Source organism: Tasmannia lanceolata, unplaced genomic scaffold, assembly GCF_043159265.1.
Source record: "Tasmannia lanceolata isolate RefF3 unplaced genomic scaffold, GAP_Taslan_0.1 ptg000015l, whole genome shotgun sequence".
NCBI classification, from domain to species: Eukaryota; Viridiplantae; Streptophyta; class Magnoliopsida; order Canellales; family Winteraceae; genus Tasmannia; species Tasmannia lanceolata.
The window spans coordinates 29,221,530-29,233,155 of record NW_027518692.1 but is presented as its reverse complement, the minus strand read 5'-3'; the positions used below and the strand labels follow the sequence as shown (position 1 = coordinate 29,233,155).

Here is an 11,626-nt window from a genome sequence, read left to right as displayed (position 1 = left end):
AGCTCCTTTGATTCACCTAAGTTATGACCACATCAAAATATTACTCAGCCGCATCAACCAAGTAGTCAACCGGATCGTATCGAGTTGACTCTCTACCAAAGCCAACCAAACTGCCCAAATATATGTGAGGCCCTATTTGTTTTGGATTTTTAGAACTGATTTTGAGTCCAAAACTGACTATTAGCTCAAAATTAAACACAAATTTAAGTCCGATAATTCATTTTGGACTCAAAATCAGTTCTCAAAATCCAAAACAAACATGGTCTAACAAAACCAAAATTATCATATTTTTTCTAAATATATCCTCCCATGCCATCACTCCCCCGAAAACCCTCCTCTTACAAATTAAATCAAGGTTTCACTCACCAAGAAAAATCCAAGATCAACACCTCTCATCAAGCTATCATCCCTATTATCAAGCCATCTATCAGGTCTCTCCATTGCAAATTCAATAAGGACCACAGGCCATCACATCTTTCATTAGCTATCATCCCTCTTGTCATTTGTTCCCTCCCTTAAATCCTTTAATCATTTTTAGTATATTAATCTACTTTATAGCGAGGTAATTTCAGGAGTTCAGTAGAGACCCTTTTTGCACAAGTTATGTGGGTGCAGTCTTGTGGCCCCCTTCTCATCTCGTAATAGTGGTGTTTTTTGGGCTCTGGTTCAAGAAATTGTCCGGTGACACGGCATATATACTAACAAAATCCTGTTGCAGAAGGCATTTCGCGGGTGGTCTATTGCATGAGAGACCAGCCACCTCGTGAATGAAGACAAAATCTGTTGTGAGCCTGTGTTGTAAAAAATTGTCTGGTGACATGGCATACTATCATAATCCTGGCAAAAAATTACCAAAAAGTGATTTTTTTGCTAGTAGAATCATGGGATTGATGCCTCGTTCACTCTCTACTCAGTGAATTGGTAATGACTCCTCCTACCACTACTCTACGAGGTTGACTATTGACAACCAAAACTGCTTTTCTCATCCCTGCTGCCTCTTGTGCCTTTACCATTTTAGGGGTGCAACTTGGGTCGGGTCGAGGCCAACCCTAGTCAGACCCGAGTTAGAATTCCCTCAACCCTAACAGTATCAACCTGAGCCTCGGTTGAGGATGGTCAACCCTAACCCAACCCGCTTCTAAATTTCCCAACCCTAGCCCAACCCATCTTACCCGAAATCGGGTCGGGTTGGCCTTTTCCAACCCAAACCCGACCCGACCCGAGGAAATGCCCGACCCATGTTGCACACATAAGCATTTCAACGATCTTGCATAAAACAAAAACAGAAGTGGGGCCCACTATATGCCGTTTAGAAAGGAGCACAAAATTGACCTTGCATTTTCCGATTTTCGAACATAATTCCGAAGTTCGAATTAGCATAATCAGACAATCAAAGTCAGTGAGGAGAAGAACGAGGAAGAATGCCGCCCGCTCTCAGACGAACACGTGTCCCCCTATCATTCGCCTCCATCTTTCTCCTCCTCCTCCTCGTTGCAGAGTGCCCCACCAAATCCCATTCCAAACCACAGGTATGATGGTTCGCCCTAATTTGATAATTCGGAAACCCTAGTTTTTATTCTTGAAACCCTAATTTTTAATTTTTGAAACCCTAAATTTTTTTTTGGCAGATCGAATGCAGCAAAGTTTGTGTTGCTGAGAACTGCAACAGTAAGCCAAATTCGTTTGTCATCTCCTATTTATAGAAGCTCGATCCCATCTTCTATGGAATTTTTTATTCATTTAGGGTTTTTTTTTTTCAGGTGTTGGTATTAGATATGGGAAGTTCTGTGGAGTGGGATGGAGTGGTTGTGGTGGAGAGAAGCCTTGTGATGAACTCGATGCTTGTTGTAAAATTCATGATGAATGTGTCGAGAAAAAAGGTACTAATCATCAAATCTTCCTTATTTATTTATTTCGTTACTATCTTTTGCTTGCTTCTTGTTATTGATTTCATTCAATTATTCATGCTTAAACATTCATTTATAAGGAATGCTAAACTCAAGTGTGCCCTTGTAAAAAACCAGATGAAAGGGCACCCCCACTGATTGAATGTCACCAAAGAGCTGTAAAATGCACTTTGGTGACATTCCACCAATGGGGGTGGGCGCCCTTGAGTTTCGCATGCCTCTTTATTTAAAGTCCATTTAAGATTTACATCTCATTTATATCTGTAATCTATGAGAATTTCAAGTGAGTTTTGTCCATAATCTCCTAGCCGACGGACCTTGGAGTTCGTTTTGAACTTTACACCGAGCACGGATGGATTAGCCGTCATCCTTTGATGCTAGGATGGGATTTCAATATAACTCGTTTTTATATGTGAAGATAGCATCAACAGAATCACAATGAGCATGGTTAAGTTATCTGATTCTTACCTTGTTCAGTTTGATTAACAATAGGAGAATTGAGTGAGGGGAGGTTCGATAGTTTGCTTGTCTTTAAGGAGTTGCAGTTCTCAGAGGTGAGTTGGTGGTGAGTTAATGGGTTCTTCCAGGTCATCAATTGTACTATCATGATCCAATCTTAATTGAAATAAGGATATTGACGCACACTCGTGTCCTTTTCTTCCGAAAACGTTTGGCTACGAATCCAAATATTTAAAAAAGAAGTGCGTAAATAGTGGGATGGCATAAAGTTGGAAGGGATTTGAAAAAGGTGTTAAATTCATGAGGACATTATTGAAATAGCTTATGAAGATAATGATTGAATGGAAATTGAACTTCTTTGGCTTTGTTGCTCTTAAGGACTCTTTGCTGAATCAAATTGAGTGGGATTTACCGTGTGGAAGAAGTGATAAGATTGATCGTCTAGGAAAAGATGAGAAGATGCCCTCTCAGGAAATGTTTTGTTGAGGTGGCTAAGTTGGAAGATCCTAAGATGTGAGTTGGCATTTAAAGTCCAAGGCTTTTTAGCTTTTTTTTTTTGAAGAGCTGGGGGGGGGGGGGGGGGGGGGGGGATGGTGTTGATATGATGTTTTCTTATACCGGAAAATGCTAGAAAAACAAACTATATCTAATGCTTAATGGTATAATATGCCTTGCTGAGGACATGAGGGATGTAGACGAGGCTATTTTGATATACAATTTGAACGTGATTCTATGGCACAGAATGGAAACCTTTTATAAATGGGATAAAGTCCCACTCATTGTCTCCTGATAGGGTGAGATGGTTGGAGAGGGGAGTTTGAGGAAGGTGGAGAGGAGAATTTGGAGTATAGTTCTCAAGTGTTTCAATGTGACTTGTGTTTTTCCCGAATCCTCTATTTGGCTTTTGGAGGAATGGCTGTGGTGTCATTCTGGAGAAAGAGCCTGAATCTTTGATCTATGTTTCCTTTTGCAGTAGCATGGGTCATTTGGAATGGAAGGAATGATGGAATTTTCAAGGACAAAGCTTCGCCAATTTTGATGATATGATTGAAATTATATCTTTAGTTGGGGGGATTGCAAAGTATTTTTTTCTGAATCCTCTATTTGGCTTTTGGAGGAATGGCAGTGGTGTCACGGTGGGGAAAGAGCCTGAATCTTTTGGTCTATGTTTCCTGTTGTTGGGGGGTTGGCAAAACAGTTGCCAAAAGTGAAGAAGGCTAGGAAGATGTTGTAAGTTTTTGTGTCTTGAATATGAAGACTTGGAATGTTAGTTGGAAGACACCCGTGCTGACATTGTGCTTGCATTTCATTGTCTGGTTCATTGTGACTGGCCTTTGAATATTCTTGAGTTCAAGCTGGTGGAGCATTCAAAGGACCTTAGGGAGCTGTGTTGCTGGGCTATATTAAATTAAGTTTTGACTAAAGTTGTAAAGGAAATCAGAGACTTGCTAGTTTTGGTGCCACTTTTAATGATAAGAAGTTTTGGTTTTGGACCATATGCTGGTTTATTCATCTCAAAAAAAAAAAAAATCATCTCGGATGAAGTCTACAAGTGCAGAGGCCACCTTGCTTTAGGAACTATGTTTTTCTTTAATGGTTGCTCTGGGAACTATGTTGTTTCCACCTTTTGCCGATATGTGTGATCTGAGTTGAAGAGGTAACTATGATTTGGTGGGTAAACTAGATAGTGCTCTACATTGGATAGTTGCTGATGTTTTCTGAGAAATTTTTGATATCAGACCTTTGGCTCTGATACCATGTTAGAAGCTTACTGACTTCTCCAAAAGCTTAAGCCGTTTGAGAAAGGCGTTTTTAATCTTTTATACTTTAACACTCCCCCTCACGTATGGCCCCTCTTTCTTGGGCTGGCCTACACGTGCCACATGTGGCCCCTTTTTTGGGCCGACCATCTGTGTGAAAAAGAAAAACAGACAAAAAAGGGAGTAAGGAACTACCACCATAAGTGTGAAAAAGAAAAACTGAGAGAATTAAGGGTTAGGGTGAAAATTAACCCCACCAAACCAATTTAGATTCATGTCTCAAATAAATTGCCCTATAACCATCTGCTGGGCGCCGTGTGCCGCAACGAGAGAGAACTAAGAGTTAGGGTGCAAATTAGCACCACCCAAAAAATTTGGACGGACCCATTTGTCAAATTAGTTGCCCTATCACTACCTGCTGTTGGGCTCCGTGTGCTGGAACTTCGTAAAAAGATCCATGTGGTCCATCACCACCATGTCCTCATACATAACCCCCACGACCTTCTACATCACCACCAAGTCCTCTTTGACGACCACCACCAAGTCCTCCTCTGTCACCACCACCACCATCTCCTGCATCAACTAAGTACAAGGAGCTTTGTTGGAGCTAATAGTCAGTTTTGGACTCAAAATCGGTTCTAAAAATCGAAACCATATAGGGCCTCACATATTTGGACGGTTTGATTGACTTTGGTAGAGAGTCAGCTTGATACGATGGGGTCGAGTACTTAGTTGATGCTGCTGAGTAATAGGTTGATGTGGTAATAACTCAGGTGAATCAAAGGAGCTTTGTTCGTGGTGGTCATCAAGGAGGACTTGGTGGTGATGTAGAAGGTCGTGGGGTCATGTAGGAAGAACCTGGATGTAATTGCAGTGATTGAGTAAAAAATTATGGGAGTTACAAACTCGATCATTAATAAGATGTGGGGAAAAAATAACAGAAATTGGGTGACGAAAGAAGCTAGGGGAACGCCGGCGGCATCATTGTAATATGGAGGAGCAATTTTCCTGATATGGAAGACGTATATATTGGGCAATATACGGTGACAATGCTTGTCACACCTAGAAGCTAGAATGAAAAATGGAAACTCATGGTGGTGTACGGACCGGCAAAGGCGAGGGAGAGGAATGAATTATGGGCAAAACTAAAAAAATATTAGAATGGGGTGGCAGGGACCATGGATAGTGGGGGCGACTTCAACACCATCAGATTCCCATATGAGAAAAACCGGCTGAGCAGGATTACAACAAGTATGAGGAATTTCTCCAACTTCATACAAGAGAGCCATCTGATTGAGCTACCTTTGGAGGGCGCAAGATTCACATGGTCCAACAATCAAGATAACCTTGTCCTTTGCAGGATTGGCTGGATACTCATCTCTAAAGAATGGGAGGAATCTTTCCCTCATCAGTCAGAGAGCCCTGCCAAAACCGACGTCGGACCACAATCCGCTACTATTGGAATGCTCGGACTTCTCCTCAGGACCACGACCGTTCAAATTCGATCTGGCTTTAATGGAGATACCAGGTTTCAAGGATAAAATCCAGGACTGGTGGAATGAAGAACAACCTCAAGGATGGAGAGGTTTTGTCCTTTACAGGAAATTAAAAACCTTGAAACATAAGATTAAGTAATGGCATCGGTTGGAGGTAGAGTTGAAGCGTCTCAGAAAAGATGAAATCATGGTGGCCTTACAAGACCTTGAAAGAAAGGAAGAGGTCGAAACTCTGTTGGACGCAGAAAAATTGAGAGGCTGCATCTCTTGGAGGAACACGAGGAAATCCTATGAAGGGAGGAAATTAGCTGGAGTAAAAAATCCAGAGCACTATGGCTGAAAGACGGTGAATTCCAATGACCGGTATTCAAAGTTCTTCCATAGGATGGCTAATGTAAGGAGGCGTATAAACACAATCAATTGTATTCTAGATGGGGAAGTCCTTGTGGAAGACAAGGACATGATCAAGAGACTTATAATCGACTTCTTCTCTACACTTTACACTTAGGATCGGGCTTGGAGGCTTAAAATGATTGGCCTGGCCTTCAAATCAATTTTCGATCAACAGAGAAGTCAGCTTGAAAGACAATTCTCGGAAGAGGAGGAATAAAATGCCTTATCTGCCTTGACTAAAGATAAAGCCCCTGTACCGGAATGGTTTCCCATAGCATTCTATCTCAAATACTGGGATATTATAAAGGAGGATATGGTAGGTTTCATTCACGAATTCCATGAGAGAGGAGTTCTGAATAGAGAAGTGAATACCACATTTGTAACTCTTATTCCAAAAAAGGAAGGGGTCCTAGGCATCGAAGAATTTGGTCCAATTAGTCTGGTCAACAGTATATACAAAATCGTGGCTAAGATACTTGCCATGCTACTCCAGGAAGTCATGGGTGATATAATTTCGCAGTCACAAGGCACTTTTGTAAAGAAAATATAGATCCTAGATGGGGTTCTCATTGCAAATGAAATACTTGATTCGGCCAAAAGGGAAGGAAAGAAAGGCGTCGCAATAAAGATTGATATTGAGAAGGCTTATGATCACATAGACTAGAATACGTTGGACTACATACAGGAACAGATGGGACTTGGCGAAAAATGGAGGTCATGGACGAGAGCTTGCATTAGATCGACATTTTTTCAATTATGATAAATGGGAGTGCAGAAGGGTATTTCTCTAGTTCAAGAGGACTTCAACAAGGGGATCCGTTATCACCATATCTCTTCATTATGATTGTGGAAGCCCTCAGCCTTATGATATTTAAGGCAAAGCAAAAAGGATATTTTGCTGGACTAAAACCCAGCCGCAACTCAATTGCCATCAGCCATTTGCATTTTGCAAACGATACGCTGGTATTGATTGTAGAAGGTGAAGAAGCGGTGATGAATCTCAAATGGATCTTCAGGTGGTTTGAACTCTGCTCCGGCCTGAAAATCAACTTCTCAAAGAATGCGCTGGCGGGTGTCAATGTGGATCAAGAAAAGGTGAAGAGTTATGCTGATAAGATAGGGTTCTGGCAAAAGTTCTTGTCAATGATGTATCTTGGACTCCCGCTTGGCTATGGTATTCCACCTAAAGCGCAATGGGACCCGGTGTTGGAGAGAGTAGAAAGGAAACTTGCATGATGGAAGAAGAAATACATTTCCTTCGATGGCAGAATCACTTTGATCAAGGCTGCTCTATTCAACATGCCGGCATATTTCATGTCCCTATACAAGATTCCGGTTAAAATCGCACAAAGAATTGAAAAATTGCAAAGGGACTCCCTATGGGAAGGGGATGGAGGCCAAAAAGCTAAAACATTTGATAAAATGGAAGAAAGTGTCAAAATTGAAGTAATATGAAGGATTAAGTATTGGGAAACTAATATTATGGAATAAAGCGCCATTAAGGAAATGGTTATGGCAATATGGAGAGGAAAAATATTTGGTGTGGCATAGGGTAATTGGAGATAAATACGGGAGAGAGTGGGGGGAATGGAATGCTAAAAGCCCGCCAGCAGGGAGAGGGTCGGGTGCATGGAAAGCCATCTGTTCGACAAGGGAGCTTTTTGACCCCCTTGTTAGATTCAAAGTAGGAAGTGGTGACGAGGTGAATTTCTGGAAAGACTTATGGGTTGGTAACTCTTTATTGCGGGATTCTTTCCCGTCCATTTTTAGAGTTGCCACAAACGTTGACGCCAAGATTAACGATTAACGAGCATCTGATTAGGGGGGATCAAGGTGGGAATGGATTTTGGGACATAAGGCTGAGAAGAAACCTCAAGGATGAAGAAATTACATGCTTCGAAATTCGAATCACTTCTCAATCTCCTGAAGTCACAATATTGCTCACCTAATTCCGAAGATAAAAAATTTGGATTCCAGAGCAACAGAGAGATTTCTCTGTCAAGTCTTTTTTCTTCCATTTAAATAATGGTAACAGAAAAACATCACGCCGTGCCACTATCTGGAAAAGCATCGCACCTCCTCGGGTAGCTTTCGCGTGGACAGTTGCTCATAAGAGCATTAATACTTGTGATCGCCTCCAAAAAAGTAAAATACAGATGGCAAGTAGATGTGCCTTATGTAATCAAGCCGAGGAAACTCTGGACCATCTCTTCCTACATTGCCCGGTTTCATATCAGGTATGGACTAACATCTTAAGATCTTTTGGGGTGGCATGGGCGGTTTCAAAAAGAATAACTAGGACTTCATTGGTTGGGCGGAATGTTTGGTGAGACAGGATAGGAGATGTGGAAACTAATACCTTTCGCCATACTATGGAACACATGGAAGGAAAGGAACAATTGAATATTCAATGATTCGGCAAAGAAACTGATCGGCTAACCCTTGAAATTAAAATTGATATAATCAATTGGGTCAAGCAGAAGCGCGGAATTACCTATGGTATTAGCGAAGTTTTGAGGAATTGGAAGGCAATCATTTGGGAGAGGAAGCTGGAGGCGAAGATCTGCCCAAAATGGAAAGCCCCACCAACGGGATGGCTTAAACTAAACTTCGATGGTAGCTCTATTGGCAATCCAGGGAAGGCCGGGATTGGAGGTATTATCCGTGATTCGAAGGGAAGATATGGATGAAATAATCGGGACCGGCAGGCGTATGTGATGCAAACGAAGCGGAAGTTAAAGCATTACTTTTCGGCATAAGATGATATGCCTCTAATTATCATTATCGTCTTGTTATCAAAGGCGACTCGTCTAATACGATCGCGTGGGCGGAGGGTCAAGCAAAAGGACCGTGGAGACTTAGTTCGTACATTGCAGAAATTAAAGATATAGTTCAGTCAATTGGGCCAAGAATCGAACATCGAAGGTGATCGGCTAACGAAATGGCGGATCTGCTGGCAAAGGGGCAGGTGTTCTTTTGGAATCAGTGTTAGTCTCCGCTTCTTCTGATGGTGAGGGGATTGGCGTTGCTTTTGACTAGATGCATCTTGTATGATTTTCTAGCAGATGCTAGCATATTTGCTTGGTGTTACACCCCTTGGGGACATCTTGTCCCTTTTTTTTATGCAATTATCTATGGGCAATAGAAGTCAATTTTAAAAAAAAAATTTGTCTCTTCATCGATCACGCTAATACTGTCCAAACTAGTATATATATGTTTCCGAGTTACTTACAACTAATAGGAAGTTTGATTTTACCTGTGTAACTTGCTGATCTCTTAGCTTGCAATCTTGCCATTCCTTTACTGTTATAACCTATAAATTATTTTTCAGATTCTGAGATGGTGCTCTTTCACATTTTAATTTCCCCAAATTCTCAGCCCTTCTTATTTGGTATTTGTGAACTTTGGAGATAATCCTCATTTCCGTTCAACTGTAGATCTCCATCGCTCGTCCCCTCTATTAAATGCTCAGATTTTTGTCTGCAAAGTGTTTAAATGACCTAAGACCATCTTGATATATAAAATTTCCTATGATTTGGTGACACTTTTAATTTATTCCTAACACCTGTGTTATGTTGTGTCCGACACGACATGCGTGTCCACACGCGTCGACACTCCTTTTGACTCTTTTAAATGGACTGCTAAAAGTGTCAGATTTGATGTGGCCGTGTTTATACGTTTTTGTACTGTGTCAAGTGTGACATTCTGTTTTATTATTGAATATCATGCTTATCACTTATATTATTAACTCTTCTTTTAGCTCTTCTTTAACCAATATTCGTTGTTATATCACCTGCCTAAATCTAAAACCCTAAACAAACTCTTATTCCAATATTATATTCATTGTATCCTATAGGTCTCCTTTTCTCGTTGCGTATTGAAGACATGAGAGAATTAGATTAATTGATGTGTTGTTATTTGATTATATCATGTTTATTTTATATTATAGTTATTAATCCAAAGATTTATTAGTTGTTAAATTATTACCGTTTGATATTGTTGCAAGTTATGATAATAATCAATAATTTTATAGTATGGGCACGGCACCATTTCTAGATTTTTAGGGTTTGTCATGTCAGACACTTTGCATCAGTGTCGAAATTTGGCATAATCTTTGTCCACAAATCATGATTATATACTTTCTATTTTAGCCTTGTCCCGTTTTTAAATTTTGGGGTTTGTCGTGTCTGGCACTTCATGTCCGTGTCGACATGCGATACTTGTGTCCATGTCCACAAATCATAGGAAATTTCTATTCAGTCTCCTTATGGCATTTCCTTGCTGTTGTGTGGGTTGATGGGAAATTCTAATATTCCACTGACATTGATCTGAGCTATATAACAAGGACAACATTTTTAAAAGGTTGCATGAACATGAATGCCATGTTGACACGTCAGGAATAAATTTATCTTTGTTTCTTGCTTTCTTCTGATACTTATATACAATTGATATGTTTCCATATTGCCATTAAGATATGGTCTGATTGAGTGTTGATACCTGAGTGTGGTTTTTGTTAGGTTTGACAAATGTGAAATGCCATGAGAAGTTCAAAATTTGCATCAAGAAAGTACAGAAATCTGGGAAGATTGGATTTTCCAAGGACTGCCCTTATGAAATAGCTGTTCCCACAATGACACAAGGGATGGATTTGGCCATCTTATTCAGTCAGTTGGGCAATTCAAAGCTTGAATTGTAGTTTTTTAGTAGGAGCCTGTCTTCTCAATGCCAATGTAACATGAACTCAAAGCTCCATTACTATCCTCAATTCTTTTTTACATTATTTTACCCTGATTTTTGCTGCAATTGAACTGTCAGGATGAATCCTGAACGTTTGGGTCCCAGATCGGGACACGTGTAATTGAGACTGTTGATTTGGGTCCCACATTGGGACACGTATTTGTAATTGAGACCATTGATCTACGATCACGAGACCCTCAGATGGACCTGCTCCCATGTCAAACAGACTTGTATGTGCATCCCATGACTCAGAATCGGGTGTAAGTGATTTACACTAGGTCAATTCTCATCTTTAATAATGTTGAATCGTGTTGATGAACTGTCCTGATCATGTTGGATCATCTTGATTAACAACTGATCATGTCAACACCATGTACGTAGACCCGGCGATTCTCTCCTCTCTCTTTTTCTCAAGGTCGTACCACCCTTGACATTTGATCCAACAACAGCTCCTCAAAAAGTGAGCTGCTGTTGGATCAAATATCTAGGGCGGTGCCCCTACCGTATTGTTGTAAGCCCTTACCCCATATAAATCTCTATAGATATATAGAGATAAATGACTTAGGGTGTGTTTGGCGTACCGTTTGAAACAGCGTTTAAAACGCCGTTTTGCAAAACGGAGTTTTGCCAAGCGGCGTTTTCATGTTTGGTTGGCTAGATCAAAACAACATATTAAACGGCAAACGGAGGTATTGTGTGTTTGGTTGCAAATGCCCCAAAACAGAATTTTAGTGGTAAAATGACCAAAAAGGGTATTGTTTGGTTGGCCTCAATGTAACTCAACTACTCTTTCATTAGGCCCAATATTAAAAGGTCATTATGATCTCATTCAAACACTAATAAAATTAAACATCATTGCAAAAAAAAAAAAAAA

General features: G+C 40.5%; 1 protein-coding gene across 1 annotated transcript; it reads left to right on the top strand.

The window, feature by feature from the left end:
• The first annotated feature begins 1,331 nt into the window (after positions 1 to 1,331).
• LOC143846500 (putative phospholipase A2 homolog 1) lies at positions 1,332 to 10,935 on the top strand. Its single transcript, XM_077354939.1, has 4 exons — positions 1,332 to 1,529; positions 1,629 to 1,668; positions 1,761 to 1,880; positions 10,533 to 10,935. Exons 1-4 carry the CDS (start codon positions 1,422 to 1,424, stop codon positions 10,709 to 10,711), a joined length of 447 nt encoding a protein of 148 aa, XP_077211054.1. The 5' UTR covers positions 1,332 to 1,421; the 3' UTR covers positions 10,712 to 10,935.
• Positions 10,936 to 11,626: the final 691 nt, after the last annotated feature.